This window comes from Megalopta genalis, chromosome 9, assembly GCF_051020955.1.
Source record: "Megalopta genalis isolate 19385.01 chromosome 9, iyMegGena1_principal, whole genome shotgun sequence".
Taxonomy (NCBI): domain Eukaryota; kingdom Metazoa; phylum Arthropoda; class Insecta; order Hymenoptera; family Halictidae; genus Megalopta; species Megalopta genalis.
The window spans coordinates 18,504,269-18,523,009 of NC_135021.1; the positions used below are offsets into that span (position 1 = coordinate 18,504,269).

General features: G+C 36.8%; 2 protein-coding genes across 10 annotated transcripts in view; both read left to right on the forward strand.

The window, feature by feature from the left end:
• The window catches only part of LOC117224805 (uncharacterized), an 82,608-nt gene that overhangs the window by 605 nt on the left and 63,262 nt on the right, over positions 1-18,741 (forward strand). For all 9 annotated transcript variants that reach the window (XM_076524609.1, XM_076524614.1, XM_076524607.1 and 6 more), the window contains exons 2-4: positions 324-500; positions 1,377-1,719; positions 1,844-2,024. In XM_076524609.1, coding sequence (XP_076380724.1) covers positions 324-500; positions 1,377-1,719; positions 1,844-2,024 — 701 coding nt within the window. The remainder of the gene's footprint in view (positions 1-323; positions 501-1,376; positions 1,720-1,843; positions 2,025-18,741) is intronic.
• Positions 6,504-15,182, forward strand: LOC143260039 (uncharacterized). The gene is made up of 2 exons (XM_076524644.1): positions 6,504-9,710; positions 10,205-15,182. Exon 2 carries the CDS (start codon positions 10,227-10,229, stop codon positions 11,316-11,318), a length of 1,092 nt encoding a protein of 363 aa, XP_076380759.1. The 5' UTR covers positions 6,504-9,710; positions 10,205-10,226; the 3' UTR covers positions 11,319-15,182.

Sequence of the window (18,741 nt, forward strand, 5' to 3'; positions counted from 1 at the left end):
TCGTTTTCGATATCGTATGTTCGATACAACATTGTCTCTGTTCGAAAATATATACAGTTTATGGTATTTTTTTAGGCGTTTCGAACCACATAATTTAACATTTTCAAATTTTTCTTTGTTAAAATTATACGTGTGTCGATAGATCGATTTTTCGATGATTTATTGAATAATTTAGTACTTTTCGATAAGCCTCGTAATATGTAATTTCATGTGTTTCGCTTATTTGTATATTTCAAGATACGCGATGCCAGCGAAATATTTTTTAGTTTCCGATTTATGCGGATAACTTGTTTTAATTGCATTGTTTTTGTTCGTAATTGCAGGTTGGAAGGGAAGACAAGCTACCGAAGAAAATATGCGACGACTGTGTGTATAAAGTAGAATTATTTTACGAATTTTGGAATACAACAGCAAACGCCGAAAAGCGACTATTACAATGGCTGGGAGAAGTCAATGTCGAAAGCGGCAAACAGGGTTATGTTCCCAATGTACTCAATCCGGTAATTGCTTCTTTTTTTTTCCACGAAGTATATCCTTCACTGTCTTTCGAGAAGAATTAATTGCCCTCACTGTATACATAGAAAACATGAGAGCGTAGATGCTCTTTTATTTGCAAGATGTTCAATTCAATTTGCCCTTAGATACAGTTATATTACAAGATAAAAATCATTTTAAAACGTACATTGTAAGTTGACTAATTTCACATTTCATACTTTTTGCAATTATTTTTGTTATTATAAAAAATTCTGAGAATTTTTGTTACTTATTTTTGATAGTTTCATTCAGTAATATACTTAGAGGTTATACAACGTTTATTATTTACAGCGACTCCCATGAATATTCGTACCCCTTTTAAAACTCGATAACTTTTCTAAAACTGGACCGAACGATTTTAATTTCTTTTTTTTTGGATAATAGAGGAACTAGCATACTAGACAATGACTAAACTTCTTTGTTACAATTTTGCTATTACTTGGAGACAAAAAAAATAAAAACACTGTCATTTTTAAACTTTTTTATGCGAACCCATAACGAAAATTCAAAAAATGCTTTTCGTACAATTTTCAACATGCGTATAAGTTACCGAGATCTACGAAAGCCATTTTTTAAATGTTTGTTATAGACTCAGATAAAAAAGTTAGAAAATGGAAGTTTTATTTTCTCTTGCCTTTCTAAGTAATAGCAGAATTTAAAAAAAGCATTCTAGTTATGGTTTAGTAGACTGGCCCCTCTATATCACCTAAGAAAGATTTAAATCGTTTATTCCAGTATTAAATTACGAATGTGTTCATAAGAGTTACTGCATATTGTTTTTCTGCTTTGAAATGATTGAAAGTCATTAATTAATTTTATATCTTGTAAACATTTGATTACAGAATGTGATGAAACAAGAACAGAGTACAGAGAACAGGTTAGATGGCAGCGTGATGCAGCAAGTTGGCGAGCATCAAAACAATATGGGCATGAGTATGATGGACAACATGGGCCTGGGCATCCCTATGATGATACCCAATACTAATCAACAACAACAAATAACCTCAGTTCCTATGGACACAAGTGGCAGTCCTGCGCAAAATGTTCAAGCAGTGCCTGGTCCGAGTTCACAAACTACGCATAACCAAATATCACAAAATCAAACCAGCTCGACACAACAAGAAGACGAAGAAGAGAGTAGTGAAGATGATGAGAATTCCGACGACGAATGTGATGGAGATGAAGGTATATACAAAATGACCATAATTTTGTAACATATCGCAGTTTCATTTGCCAATATATTGTATTGCAGAGTTATTTAATTGCTACAACTGTGTATTCTATTAACAATTTCTTGCATATTCTGTAGGCCTACCTGTAAAAGAAGAGAGCGAAGAAGACCCAAACAGTAGAACTATAGAACCTACAACCTTTGTAAATGTTTCTTTGGCGTGCGACGAGGCGGGTCCTTCAGGGTTGCAGCAGCAGAAAATCACAGACATGCCTGAGATGCCAATATCACAGTCGGCGGATGGGGATCCCAAAACTGGGTGAGTTTTTTTTATCCTTATTTGACCTTTTTTCAGGGCCAAAGGTGCAAATTTGTTGTGGAAATCACATACATATACACAAATATTCTTATCACAGCCGTATTTGACATTTTTGAAATTCGACACTTTAAATTTCACTTCGTTTATTTACCGACGTAATAATTTAATTATTCATTATAGTTTCTAAAAATTATTTCTAATATTCTTGCAATATTTAAGTTTACTTCGATTCTTTGCTTAAATTGAAAATTTGATTATTATATCGTTGCAAAATGTTTCGATCAACGGTAGATTTTTATTTTCCTCGTGCTACATGATATTTTAAAGAACAATAAATTTTGAGATCGGAAGAATTGAAGAATTTGTAGTCTTTGCTTCGTAAAAAGATATTCTTAAGAGTTAGTCACCTGATTCAAGAACGTGTGGTGCAATATATTTATAAGGTAAGTTCGTACACACCCCACAACCATCTTTGGCTCTTTGTATTTTGCAGTTTGGTAAATAATTTCTCTAGATTCATTTCTTTTTTCAAAATCTTATGCGAAACCTAAAATGACCTGTAAAAATTACTATGTAACCATCATAAATAGGAAAGAAGGTTCTAAATCAAATTGCAAAATACTTTCATATATTTTACATATAATAGCATGTATTTAGAATTCATTTCAATAAGATCCAGCTTTACCAAAAAAAAGCATCGAATTCGTTCAACGTAACAAAAAATTCAACATTCTGTTTATCTGACGCTCTTATTCAAATGAACTCTACCCTAGCTATTATTCATACGTGTACAATAAGTGAACAGAGGGATCCCGTTAATTACACGTTTAACATATTAACATATATATGTATTTCTCATTCGATTTCGTTCAATTCGTATATTTCCATTTCATGGTTCATGTTGTCGAAGGAATGTGCTCGATGATGAATCCCTCTGTTCAACCGAGAATCAGATGTTTACATGTTGTCAGTATCAATATCCCACGCTTACGTGAAGGCACAAAATGCCGCACACGGCCGAAAATTGGCCGCAAAAAAAAAAAGAAAAGAAAGATCACAAACTAATAACTCTCGTAAAACTAACGTCCATGATACGTATAAAACGCTCGGTGCGTCAGTCACCGAGTCATGTACGATTTAATTCGTAAAGAATACCGTTTCTTGTCGTCTTCGTGCTTTCCAAATGCCTACGCTTTTTACATTATCGTCAGGACCACATATTAGTTTACCATTAATAGCGTATCGGTTAGTTTGTAAGCGCTGTTGTTCCGTTCACTACGTTGAACGAGAAACGCGTCGAAAACAGAAAAGAACGAAATACACCACTGACCAACCTCGGTGGCACACGTAACGGTCCAGCCATAAGTTTCGCTCGCACGTACAATCCGATTTATGGCTGGCATCACATCGTTCGACGCCAACTCGACGTATTTGAATAGTGTTTTGCGATTGAAAAAAAAACAAACAAACTATGCAACGTTATTTTTAAAACGAGAAAAAGGATACGAAAAACGATTAAAAGATAACAGACGTAACGTGATATTACACGAAGAGAAATAGTCATCGCACGATAAACGAAGCACGAAGAGGACGTTTTCATGTACCGTTCAAAAGGCGAGTATCCTATTTTTGTATATTATAAGATTGTTTATCGTCGGATATGTATATATATAAGCGTATTATAATGTATACTCGTTTCCATGATTTTTACCATATTGTTATATATATGATGTGTCTCGCGTTTGTATGCCGCGATTTTCACGGAATCGTCGTGCACGCTCCAGCATAGTTTTCTTTTTTGCTGGAAATTTGCTGCGCTTCGAGACCGAGCTGAACTTTCATATCGCGCACCGAATTGCGTGCAGCGAGGCGTAACATTTTTTTTTTCTCACACTTTAGCGAAAACAATCGGACCGTTTTCGCAGCGGTGTTTTTGCTCGAAAATCCGTCACACACACGGATATTTTTCAAATATTCTCGCGAAAATCTGTGGCCGTGTTCGCGCGCACGCCCGACGATTAAGGCTGATTTTCTGTGCGCCATTTTCTTTGCAATTTCTACATTTTCTTTTCCTTGTGCAGAATACACGCTGTCCGTCAAGCATTTGTTCACACAAGAGTGATTTTTTTTTTGCTGATCACCCGGTGGCCTCAGGAACATTTCACGTTTCCGTTTGGACATTTCAACGCGCGCGAAACAGGAAACTGTTCCATTTCACCACTCTGTGATCACGTTTTTCATGACACTTTCCGGTGTTACAATCCGCGGATACTTGCGATATCAGCGTTTTAGATATCAGCAACGGTTTTTCATTGAGAAACAATTTCCTTGGAAACAATGATATCTATATGCCTGAAAGTTTGTGCTAATATGAAGACGAAGAAGAGGGGGCCGCTCAGATTGGATTTCCTTTGAAAGGTGAGAATCCGATTTTTATTAATAACATATACTGGATTTTGTTTTTTCGAAACCTACTCTCTAGTGACTTTTTCTTAGCAAGGGTTTGCTTTCTTTGAACTTTCTCGCCTACAAGTTTCGAAGCTTAACTCTTATATCCTTCCTCCTGCTGGTTTGCTGTAGAAAAAACCTTCTCATTCCTTAATCCGGTTTGTGCCGAGATCTGTTTTACTCGTAACCCCCAGATTTGTTTGGAAAGTCGAGAGAAACTAATGTAAGTCTAGAATACACGATTCCATTTTGATTTTTCTTTCCATACACACTCGCTATTAATCCATCTTTAATGCTATAATACAGTCTTAAGGTATAAATGATACGTGACGTTATTTAATAGCATACATACATATATATACATATCTAATAGTGTATATATAATATAAAATACGTATATATATAATATAATGAAGGACAAGACACTGTATCGTAGAAACATAAAGGTAAAGTGTAATAAAGAGACGATCTTCTGGAGCGGAATAGATCTATAAGAAAGAGAGAGAGAGAGAGAGGGAGAGAGAAAGATACACGTTGACAGTAACGATGACGACGGGACACTCTCCAAGCTCGCACATATAACTTCTCTGGTCGCACTTTTGATCGCTGTGTGTCTCGAGGACGAACAACACTATGCTCGAGCACTGTGCACGGTCTCACACTATGTAGGTAATATAATTCGCACATATGCACACGTAAAGAAAAGAAGAGGCGTCAGAGATCTTCTCCATCTCCGCTTGATCTGTCTTTCACCGCAGCCTGATATATATATATAGTTTACTAGAGAACACAAACACAAGATCACACGAGAAAAACCGAGTCAGAAAAAGGCAATGCTATTTTGTGTGCTGGTGTAACGGTTGTCCTCCGATGCATTGTCGTTGGGTTTTGTCGATTTCAGGGAGGCCAGCGAGACGTTCGGCGGATTGTCCGGGATGCTGCGTCAAATACTGTCGCCGTCGCCCGAGACCGCCGGGGACCCCGGTTTGCCCCTCGGTTGTACCCTGCTTCAGAACAGCTCCATGTACACGAACCAATCGTCGATGATGCAGTCGACGTTCCAGACCGTCCCGTCCCACCACCACCACCACCACATACCGTCCATATGCTCCGACCAAAACCTGTTGGACCACGTGCAGATCGTCGTCGAATCCCATCCATGTCCCACGTGCGGCCTCGAGTTCCGGAGTGCCCTAAAGCTGAATTACCACATGAGAACGAGCCACGTGGTGATGCCGGAATTCGAGCACGGCCTAGTAGAGAGCAACGCGGTGAGGTACACGTGCGCCGTCTGCTCGCGGAGCTTCTTCGCTCTGAGCCACCTGCGGATGCACGAGGTGACGCACACGGTGCCGGCGGCCGCGTGCCCGCCGATCTCGACGATGTCGGCCGCGGCGGCGAGCGTCGAGAAAACGTTCGCCTGCGACCGTTGCCAGGCCAGTTTCCGTTACCGTACGCTCCTCGAGCGGCACCGGAGGATGCACGAGGTCGGCCAGGAGAAACCCTATTCGTGCCCCAGGTGTCTGATGCGGTTCGAGACCCGCAATCTGTACAATCATCACGCGAAAACCCACAAACCGATCCTGACGGGTAGTAGTAACGACCGTATCACCGACACGTCCATGGTGTCTTCCGGTGATCCGGTCACCAGCAGTATTACCGGTAGCATAACCGCCGCCGCCGCCGCGCCGCAGAACAAGTCGATAGCCTCGTCGTATCCGTGCGACTCCTGCTCGAAACAGTTCGCCAGCATGGAGTCATTGACCACTCACAAGGCTGTGCACAGGTCCAGATCGCTCGTCTGCGACGTCTGCGGCAAGGGGTTCACCCATCGCAAGTATTACGTGGTGCATCAGCGCATCCACACCGGGGAGAGACCGTATCTTTGTGCCATGTGCGGGAAGTCGTTCACTCAGGCCTCCACTCTGACCGTCCATCGTCGTTATCACACTGGCGAACGACCTTATACCTGCCCGCTGTGCGGTAAAGGATTCGTCACCAGAACCATCATGCTGAATCACATGAAAAAGCATTGAGAAAACCACAACCCCCCCCGGGTAGACCGCGCGAGAGAGTTTTGTTGATTGATATCTCGCCGCAATGTGCGAGGGGTGGGGGGATTCATTGAGTCGCGTTCCGTTGCGAAAGTGATTTTTTTCTCGGTTATTATAGTTCATTGTTTATTGTTCATTCGAGTCTAATCCGTTACTGCGATTGTACATGATATTATTTATTATTAGTGTTCGTTCTAGAGAGCTCTTTAGGGATATTAAAACGTTTTAGGTTTTAGTCAGAGGCAGAGATATGCAATGTAATTGATTTGTTTTTGAGTTCTTGGTATCTCAGCGTGGAGAAAGTCGTTTTATTCTAGTACAAGGTACTTTAAAGTTGTTCGCTATTAGGCAGTCGTAATTAACGTAGCCACCAGTGATAGGAAACTGTCTAAGATAACTAAATTGTTTCGTTTATATTTTTACAAATTTTAACGACCGGTTGAGAAAAGCTTGCCGTGCTTTTTACGTTCTGTCGGATTTGTTGATTAATGGTAGGTATACAGTATGCTGGTTTTAACTTGTTGCTCGCTGGAGTATCTTAGAAAGGACAGAGAGGATGCCAAAATGTTTTTGCAAAAGTTTTGTCTGATGCGAGGCAGGACACGATTGTGGTGTAAGTATTCTTGTTTCGAATTAAGTAGTGAGTAGAGATAGATGTCAAAGGTCGAGTTGATTCTTTCAAATTGAACTGTATCGCAATTTTTACTTTCAGTTAGCAAAACTCCTCTATATATTTAAATGTACCATTATGGTACATGATCCTCTAATGAACTGAATTCGACATGATGTCGTTTCTTTTTATTATTAGAATATTTAAAAGACAATATTTATTTGTGGAAATTCCATTGAAAATATTGGCCCCAATTATGAGGAAGATTTCAAGAGGCATGTGCAACAATTTAACACAGGGGATGCTTGAATCTGCAGAACTGCATATAAAAGAAAAGATTATCCTCAACAAATTAATAGACAATTTCAAGTTAAACGCATTTAGTAAATATAATAAAAGATAATTATTAGTTTAATATTACTTGAAAACAGTATTTTTCTAACAATTGAATGGATCGATTTGCCAAGGAATAATTATTGTAGAATCTTTTTTAAAAAAAAGTAACTTAGTTGAATATATCAGAAAATATGCCTACAATATTATAAAAGAAGAGGTACAGTATATTCCATTTAAAAGAACAAATATCTGCATCAGATCATGTTAATTTTTACAACAAATTATTTTTGTAGAAACTTTTCTTTAATATTTTCGCTCTATTCCGAGATATTCCAACGAATCGTGTTAAAATCAACACTCTATATATTGCAATATTTATTAGTTCATTGATTATATATATATGAATATATAATATTATGCATGCAGTCACTGTGATATTGTTCGTACGTGAATATCTATGTATGTAAAATGATAAGATAACTTGAAATTATTTGAGCTTGTATAGAATTTCGGAATTCGATTTTGAAAATGTTAGTTTCGAAGCGCGACGTTTCATATGACTATATTAGTTAGTACCTGCATAATGAAACTAAGTTTGAAAATTTAATGTGCCTAAAAGAAGATAAATTTTTTGAAAAACTTTTAATCGAGTAGAAAAACAAACGGGAGGACAAGCCTCTTTTTAACTAAAGATAATAAAATGTTAGAAGTTACTTCGATGTTTACTGAACTATTGCTAGATTTGTAGGGAAAGCCTTATCGTACGATTAATTAACATAGTTGACGAGTATACGAATAGTTTAACAGTTTTAACGATTATCGATCAATGGAAGGAATTATATAACTTAGCGTTTTAGCGATAGCAATGAATTCATGTGCCTCGAATTAATGTGAGTACAGGGTTGGTTGGGTTACTGCATATCTTATTGGTAAAACGTAAGTATGAAGACGCTTAAACAATTCTATGTAATCCCCCGTAACATTAAGATTTCTGGTTGACATTAATAATAATAATAATAATAATAATAATTCGTTGCAAGAAATTGCTGAAAAAAAATATGTGACTCGTGAATGTAATGTTTCGTCGAATTAAAGTTTTCAATGTTGTTAGAGGAAGAGATGCATATATATATGTTTCACATTAGTAATTTTTCTGATTAAAAATAATCGAAGAGTACTATTATTGCTGATAGATTATCGAGGCAAATATATACGTATATATGTATATATACTTGCAAGTAAAACATTTATTAATTCATGAAATCGAAGATTCAGAAATTTACGGTTAGAGAATATTTATTTAAATTTCAGCTTCTTAGATTCTTTAAAAAATATTCTCCGAAACTCTTGTTCGGCTTTTATAAACGGTGTAGTGCCAATTGGTAAGCGGAAAACAAATCTTTTTGATTCTTTACGTATTTTACGCGATAAATTTATGAGTAAAACCAAGATGGCGGAGACACGTTTCACATGTCTGGATCGTCGGTAAAACAGTGTAACTTGTGGGTAAGTGTTCAGCGAGAAAAATCCATATTGCTAAGATTGATCGTATCACATACGTACTATTAAAATTACTGTATAGTTTGTTAAATATTTAACCATATTCTTTTTATAATAAAAATTATAATATTTAATAGGGATGTTTTTATAACTGTCGCCCATTCGCAGATACTACAAACTAAACATATATATATATATATATTTTATTTGACGTTTTAATTGCTAAGTTTACGCTGATTTTGATTTTAACGGACTACATTCTTTAAAAAAACGTTGTTTTATCGATTATGAAACAAACTACTTCAACGAAAGATAATTTCTGTTACTTGTAGAGGATAACGCAGTAAAATGTGGCACGAATGCATCAAATCCACAGCCTAATCAATTATCGGAGTTATTTAGTAGAAAGTTGAGTAACATGTGTTGTAGGTTAACAAAAATGTAACTCTCTATTCGTTGGTATATTCTCCTGGTTTACTGTGAATTTGCAAACCAGCTTTATCGACAAAGTCCCGATCATCTATTTATTATTATCATCGTGTTAGGCTCGGCATTTGCGAGTAAAACTTGCCCCATTTATTTTTGACAGCAAATCCACGGGAAAAGCTCTTGCAAGAGCAAGCTTCGATTGGCTTTCACCATAGATTTGTTCTCACAAGTGGAGTCACAAGTTCTGGACGCAAATTTCAAGCTATTCCATTATCCGCATCGGGCATCGGATTTTGTGGATAAAATATGGTGAACAAAAATTCATAGAAAACCTATTATAAATTTCTTCAAGAAGCAGAGATTTTAACAAAAGAGACTCTTTTGCTCGCAGACGTGTAATTAGAGTACATTTGGCAAAATTTGGTTTCTTCGTTTACAAATATCCTTGCGAATGAAGCAACATACTTGTTTCTTCTTTTTTTTCAAATCGTAGTTGCTACTCTGTAACAATTTGAATACAAATAACGCAAGTACACGCGGCGATCAATTAAATTGTAAATTGCATAGACAGAAAGAAAGGGAGATCGTATTGAACGCAGTACAAAGAAATACTGGAAAGCACCGAGGCACTTTATCGAAACGTTTCCTGGTAAAAAAAAACGTGTTCTAGAAATCTCGCTAAAGAGAATACACCCCCCCCCAAAAAAAAAGAAACTGGAAAAATTGAATAAAGTTATAAACAACGAAGCGGCGAAATTGAAACGTTGACAATTGACCCCGGTTTGTGTCTCTATTCTTTCCAGATATTTTGTGTCAAAGCTTGAGATGCTACCGGAGGACCAGGAAGAGTGCGAGGCGAACGAGATATTCGATCACGAGGAGACAGAGCAACTGCTGATCGAAGAACGTTTGCACGTGCCGAAGGTCGAGGCCACCGAGATAATCATCGCCGAGAATATCGCGCAGTGCAGTCTCTGCGGCGACAGTTTCGTGTCGGAGCACGCCCTCGAGATGCATCTAGAGATGCACGAGCAAGAAGGTAATGCTGCCCATCATCTGTCGGCGGAGCAGCTTGTTTGCGAGCAGTGCGGCTGCAGCTTCGACTCGAGCACCGCGCTGGAGGAGCACCAATTGGAGCACGAGTCCGACGAGACGGTCGCCGATCAGAGACGGCCGAGCGTCGAGTACAAGTATCAATGTGAAGTCTGCAGCGCTAGCTTCTTCTCCCGGAACAGTTACCAGGAACATTTGAACAGCCAACATTCCGACGTGAAGCCGTTCCAATGCGAGGTCTGCAACGCGACGTTCCGCTATCGGCAAGGCTTGAGGTTGCACACGAAGCTGCACCAACCGGGTTACGTGCCGCCGCAGAGGAAACACCATTGCGAGCTCTGCAACAAGCGTTTCTCGAGGAAACAGGTGCTGCTGGTGCACATGAAAACGCACGGGAACGTGGGCCCTCAGAACGAGTTCACGTGCCCGGTCTGCGGCAAATCGGTGTCCAGCAAGACCTACCTGACCGTACATCTGCGCAAGCACACCGGCGAGAAGCCGCACGTGTGCGACCATTGCGGCAAAGGTTTCACCGCGCAGAACTATTTGAGCGTGCACCGGCGCACGCACACCGGCGAGAGACCGCACAAGTGCACCCACTGCGACAAAAGGTTCACCCAACGGTCCACCCTGGTGGTGCATCTGAGAGGCCACACCGGCGACCGGCCTTATCCCTGCACCACTTGCCACAAGTCGTTCGCCTCGAAAACGATGCTGAACTCGCATCTGAAGACGCACGCGAAGCAAACAGCGCGGCAACAACAGGAACTGGAACAGGAACAGCAACAGCGGTTGCAACAGGAACAAGAAGTTCAGGAACAGGAGCCATCCCTCGACACGATCACTATATTACTACCCAGCTAGAATATTTCTAGCAGTGGAACGACTATTGAAACGGTATTAATAACGCGGAGTTGATGTATGGTTTGCTAAAGAACGTTTCTACGGTGAGCCAGACCCCAAGACGCACAAGAGAGTAGTTTACGTTCAGCTGTGAATGCACTATTCGCAGTACAGTGTTCCCTCGTGTACAACCTGCGATTAAGCTTGTTTAAATTCTTTCAACGCTTGTATATATATATATATATATATATACTTGGACAAACAGTCAGAAAAGTCTCTACACGCCTTTCTCGAAACTATAAGTTCTGTATTTCTTGGCAAGCGAACTTGAATCTTCTTCAGAATCGTAGAAGGTTCGCTTTACTTTGTAACAATATGTGGGCAGACATTTTGACAATATTGCAATCTGTAATGAAAATTGACTATATATTTTGTAATTTATATATATATATACATATATATTTCATTTACTCTTACAGTCTTCGATGCATGTTGTTTGCCTGTTCAGCAAATATACAACTGTCATGATTCTATGATACGTATTATTTGAGTTTTTGTTAACGGTGCAGATGAAAAATTATCTTTACTATCTCTTTCGCAAATTTCGATCAAATGTTTTTAAGGATGTACAATGACTTCTTTGACTAACTGGGCTTTGACACTTGAACATACATACATACATTTTGTGCAATTATGTATATCATTTACATACGTATTAAGTGGTAGAATTCAAGGTTTAAAGATCAAATCAAAATTGAGTTTCAATGAGATTAGTTCATTTTATGTGTAGACTATATAATAATGATCGTGCTATATATATATACACATATTTACACTATCGTTTAAATTGAAGCGTGTTATCAGAAATTGCAAAGTTACGCTAAACATGTAAATTGATTCGAAATGAATATGTCGAATTTTGCTCAGGTAAACAAACATCCGCTTTATCCGAGGGAGCACTATGTTCTTGCGACTGAAAGGAAAGGTGAAATGTTTTGTACTTCGGCAGCCTGAATGTTCGTTTATTTTTATATATGGTAATGAAGTCGCGGCAATAGCGTAATCGCGATTTACAACGTTAGTTATCCTTGTGTTGGCATTTAGCGCATTTAAATTTTTTTACATCGTTGTTTGTTTACGATCCTATTTACATGGAGCATTGATATTATTTTGTCAATTGACAAAATCTTGTCGATTGTCAATTAACTGTAATTCGACTAGAAGTTAAAGAAAAAAAGAAAACCGAATGTAGCGACGTTTTTAGCGTGCTCGAATGGAGGAATATTAGTATGCTATACACAGAAGTTCCTTGATATTGCATTACTGTAAACGACACCTATGGTTAGAACTTCGATTAAAGTTAATTTTAAAGAAGTTCATGTTTCTTTATATATATATATATATATATATATATATATATATATATATATATATATATATATATATATGTACGTTTAAGTGATCGATATAGCACAGTGATACGCGAACATTAAACGTAATATTTATGGTGGGACACTTTCTTCGCGATTCCATTTTATTGTTGTTTGTAAAACAAACGACGCGTTGATCTATGTTTCTTTGATCTTTGATCGTAACGGAGATCGCGCGTTATTAAATTCATTGAACGAAACTCGTATGTGTGTGTATGTGTGTAACATAGCCTTACTGATATTATAATTTCTGAAAGTTCGTAATTTGCATCTTGTTAAACGATAAATTTCACAAGACATGCATTTCGCCGTCCATGTTTTCCGAGCTCGTTTTGTAAATCATGTTTTTTTTTTTAAATACTCGAGTACATTTTATACCCAGGAAGGAATGATTCATCGCGATCATCCGAGCTGCTCGAATTTTGCAGGCATTTTTTAAAATTAGCAGACTTTTATATACATTGCTATAGTGCCTTAGTTGTAGTGCCTTAAGTAATAATCAGCTCTTGTCACTCGTGAGAACAGACTCGATAGAAGATAATTAATAAACATTATACATTAATGTGCAAACAACACACACGATCAACTCTGCAAGAAAATCGTAAATTATCTTTCGCTGTTAGTATTAATTTAAGCTTAGTTTCGCTTTGGAACCAGTACTTCAATTTGTGATAATTATATTGTTTTCGCGGTGATCGACGTGGAAAAACAATCGTAGCACGCGGCATCAGAGTTGTTCCGGCAGCTAGATTTTTTGAAATTTATTGTTATCGCGATCGGCGAAAAGTGTGCTTTATCTTAATTTATGTTTAAGAGAAGACACATGCTACCACAAGTTTTTAACTTTTTTCTCCGAGCTTTTAACTTTGAATAGATCGTTCTGATAGATTTTTCATTCAGCTTGTGAATGCCTATCTTTTCTTTCGAATCTTCGTAAAGTAGTAGTTTTCGAAAAATAAAATTTTTAAATTTCACAAATGCCTTGTGTTTTCATAGTGATCAATATTTTAGTCTGTACGATGTGAAAGCATTCTTTGAACTTTCTTGAACAGTGTGATCATTTTTGCAGATGTTGTCCCATTTATTTTGAAAAGCTAATGTTTTCAAATCTAATTTGTAAAAATAATTTATACATTCTTTTGTATATAATGAACGAGCGCAGAAATTATTTATTCGAAATAACGAGTCGAAGTATCGCTAAAATTATTTAATTATTTATCGATATTTATATATATATAACATATATTATATTTATATGTATAATACATGCAAAGCTACCTTTTTAATGAAATGGTAACAGTGAAATGTTTTACATGTGCAGGAAAGTTTACAGAATATTTTTCATGCCAGATGAAATTTTGCATAGCTATTACCGTTAAAGCACAAGACATGTCAGTTTGTTCGAAAACTACTCGCGAAGGTTCAGGAACGATCAGAATTGTCTATTCACAGTTAGAAGTACAAATATGTATTAAACAGTGTAATCATTAATCGTTTCACTTCTCATATGATATTTCCCTGAATTCTGTCTTCTGCGATGTAACGAACAATACTTTTTTCTTATTGATACTCGCTTGTAATTAGTGTGATGCGTTACTTGAATGAATCGTTCAAAGAGGTTTCTTCGTGAGAAAAAGATAAAGAGATTACGGATGAGAAAAAAAAGAAGATTGTAGGTAATTTTCGAATAGCAATATAAGTACCGACCGAGCAATGATAAGCCACTGAACGAAGAAATGGTTTTGTACGCCGTCTGAAAATTTGGGCCAGTAAAAAAAGTAGTAAATATTAACAATAACAACCCTGCATTGTCTTTTCGTTTACTCGAGTTCATTGAGTTTGCCAGGGCAGACTCATGTTGTAACGAGAGTGACGAGTATTCCATAATTATTTGTGAAACCGTTTCGAATATGTACAGTCGTCTCTGAAGGTACGTTGATGCTTTTTCAAATGGAATGACTCTTTTAAAATTAGTTCAAAGGATTTGAATATTTTTGAGATGTTAAACCGACTAGCTTTTCTATGAAATGAGCGAACAAAAAGTTTTTTAGATTGCAATTGATTGGAATGATAACAAAATTAAAAATTTTTTTTTGTTTACTCATTTCATAGGTAACTCGTCAGTCTAACATATAAAAAATATACAAGTCCTTCGAACCAATTTTAAAAAAGTTAGTCCATTTGAAATGGCGTATTTATTTACGATCATTTCTATCAGTCATCCAATTTTCACTTACCGGGTTGGGCAATAGAACAGAATCTCTTTTTGTACGCATTTCATGAAAAAATAAACAATGAAATAACAGAGCACAGATGTAAGTTGTATTTGTATGTATAAAGTGTTGTTTTGACATATTCAGCACCGAGTAGTTAACATTACTTAAGCCACGGACGACCAGTATTTTATGTTTGTTAAATATTATTATTATTATGGTATTAATAAAACTTAAAAGAATTCCTTTGTTATATATTTTCTTCATTGGGGTGTTATTATACTGTTATAAACATTCATGGCTCCGACGTTGTTCTTCACAAATTCAGCTCGGCGTGTACGTCTTCTTGTTTTCTTTTTTCTTTATTTAAATCGTTTCACGAAGGAATCTGTCGAAAATAGAGGAATCGTTTGCAGTTTGACGAGCCTGATGCAGTAAGTAGTCATATTTCTCAGTATGTATCAACTAAATGTTGACATCATTGAATGTGACCTCAAGGACACGGCCATTTCGACATGAAAACAATTGAATTCTGAGACACTTTTTAAACTAAAGCTATTATAATCTGATAATACAATGAAAAACAATATCTGAACCTATATATATATAAAATATATTATTAAACTTTTTGAATTAATTTAAAATAAAAAGAAATTAAATTAATATATATATAATAATATAATATTGTATATAATAATACTCTCTTTCTCGTAGTCTTCATCTAGTTTCGTCTTGCATTCTAATTTCACTCATAATCTCGTATATTGAACAAATACATCATATACAACATTATTATAAACATATTTTACAGTAACTGAAATTAAAAATAGGCGAAATTTCACCTAAGGAACGTGCGAGGATTAAATATTGCTCTGATTAATTACATTTCTAACCGACGTACACTTTGTATTCGTTTTATTATTTTTATATATTATAATCTATAAAATCTTTATATATATTATATTATATTATTTTTATATATTATAATCGCCGTTATTTTCTACGCAAGAAACACCAGATTTCACTAATTTTTTAATTTATGATTATTCATATTGTAAAGATATATAACACTTATACAAAATCTTATTGTTACTTTTATAAATTAATAGAAAACAGCTGCTTTTTTTGAGCTCCGTAAATCTAGTAGTAGTCGGATGCGATGACGTAATCGCTGTGCTGTCAGCGAAGGGTGCTGTGTTTGTATATTCGGTCGTCAGGAGGTCAGAGATGTGTAAAGTAAACAGAGCAACGGTCTCAATAATGCTACTTTGCTGCACGCATGTTTTCATTTCGTACAGGTCAGTGTATTCTTGGTATTTAACAAGCAAGTGTTTTTTGCTTAGGTAAGACTGCATTCAAAGAAATGTGCTGTGCGATAGTTGTTTTTTAATTTGACTAACTGGCCCTTATGCCAGACTTTGTCGAATGCCTGAGATATATCTGGGAATAGCGCAAAGCAAACTCTTTGCGCTTCTGAGCCCTTATTAACGTTTCTGATCTTCTCATCTTTGCCTGATTAACGTTCTCGAAAGCCAAACTGAATTCAGTATTATTGCAGTAATTAATTTAATTATATAATACTATAATAATACTATTATTATAGTATTATTATTATCAGTATTATTTTCTTTTCTGTTAGTCTAGGTTTTATCCTTTCCAAAATTAGTTTTTCTAAGACTTTGGGCATTATGGGCAATAAATTAATTGGTCTATACGATGCTGGTAAGGTCGGACCTTTTCCTGTTTGTAGTAGAAGTATTATTTGCGATATCTTCTATTGTGCTGGGAAGTGGTTGAGCCTAATCACAGCATTATAAAGTATAGTGAGTATTCTCATAATTTTATTTGACGACCCTCTTTTAGGATTTTATCTGGTATCAGTCCATAGGGACTTAATCAGTTAGTCTTACACAATAGTTAGGCTTAATCAGTTAGCCTTACTCAATAGTTAGGCTTAATCAATTAGCCTTATTCAATAGCTAGACTTAATCAATTAGCCTTACTCAGTAGTTAGGCTTAATCAATTAGCCTTATTCAATAGCTAGCCTTTATCAATTAGCCTTATTTAATAGCTAGGCTTAATCAATTAGCCTTACTCAATAGTTAGGCTTAATCAATTAGCCCTACTCAATAGCTAGGCTTAATCAATTAGCCTTATTCAATAGCTAGGCTTAATCAATTAGCCTTACTCAATAGTTAGGCTTAATCAATTAGCCTTACTCAAGAGTTCTCCAGCAGACCCAGGACAAAATGCTCCTTTTCCTTTCCTACATCATTTCTGCAAGGCTCTTCAAGGTTAAATATTAAATGTCTCACCTTGACATAATATACAGTGCACGAGTATATAGATCAATTATAAGTCAAGACCTATCATCCTGCAATAGACGTGCCCTGCATCTTACATGTTCTGGTATCTCAAAAAACATCCGGTTACTTGAATAATGTTCATAAACCCGTATATGTCGCGAGTATCTCAGTTGTTCAGTTGGAACCGTCCGGGAGACTTTCAGAACTCCTAAACTCATCCGTGGTCAGGATCCAACTTTCGACATATGTCTTGTTATCTGTTTGCAGGCCCAACAGCGCGTCTACGTCAGCCAGGTTGAATCAATCACGCGCCGTTAAACTATCACAGATAGAAGATAGAGTCCTAGTTAGCTGGATCATCTTCTTCAGGGAAGATTCGCAGCAAACATCGGCCATGTATTTCTCTTCATGTCCTACAGAGAATCGTCCGGTGGCATAATTTACTAGATACAACATTTTCGGAGCCGACTAGGACTCAAATCTTTTGTCATCGATGACTCAATGGCACGTGATCGTTTCAGCAGTTGCATCTTCTTCATGAAAGATTGTTCGCCTACGATTTTCACCGAATCTTTTTTCAGCAGTTGCGTCTGGAGACCGATTCGACTAAGTGCAATGCTTGCCCACAAGGTCTTCAAGAAAGAAAAAAAAGACCACCAAGGTCTCTTGAGGAGCCACATGAAGAGTCACAGCCAACCGGAGACCAGGAAGAAGCATAAGCGCGAGATTTCCGGGTTCGAGACGTTTTATAGCTACTGCTAACAAGGGGCATCTTTCGAAGTCATCTTTCGAGTTCAGTGAAGAAGTTCAACTCGCAAAGTTTGCGGCAAAGTGATCAGGCGATTGTACATGAAGACACGTGCTTGAACACACACCGGCGAGGAACCGGAGATTTGCAAGTTTTGTTGGAAAGGAAGCACCTAGCCAAACAGCGAAGAATTTGACACCGAAGAGCGGCCTTACAAACTTGAAATCTGCAAGAAATGGTTTCACAGAGCACAATTAGTGTCCATTTGCGTCGACACGATGCTGTGAAATTGGCTAGCTTAAAAATTCTGCAATTAATTTAACCCTTTGCACTCCGACGCACCACTAAAATTGTTACACTACGTGCCAAGATAATTTTTACATTGTCAAAACTTAGATACGAAAGATTGTTAAAAGTCTAACTGTTGTATGAGTCACAAGACTCAATTTCATATGCATGAAACGAACTTTGTTATATAAAATGGAAATACTATAAGTCAGAGAAGTTCATTTAGATTTACAATTAAAATGGTCTCGAGTGCAAAGGGTTAATTATTGTTCGATACTGTGCCCAAACTCGCCTTGCACTTGTTCTGCGGTTATTGCTAGATTGCGGATTTTAATGCGTGCAATGAGTATTTAAGATGACAGAAAAGTTGAAATATATATAATTTGTATAATAATTATATATTTATATATTATTCATATATTATATTTATATATTATATAATTATATATTTATATAAT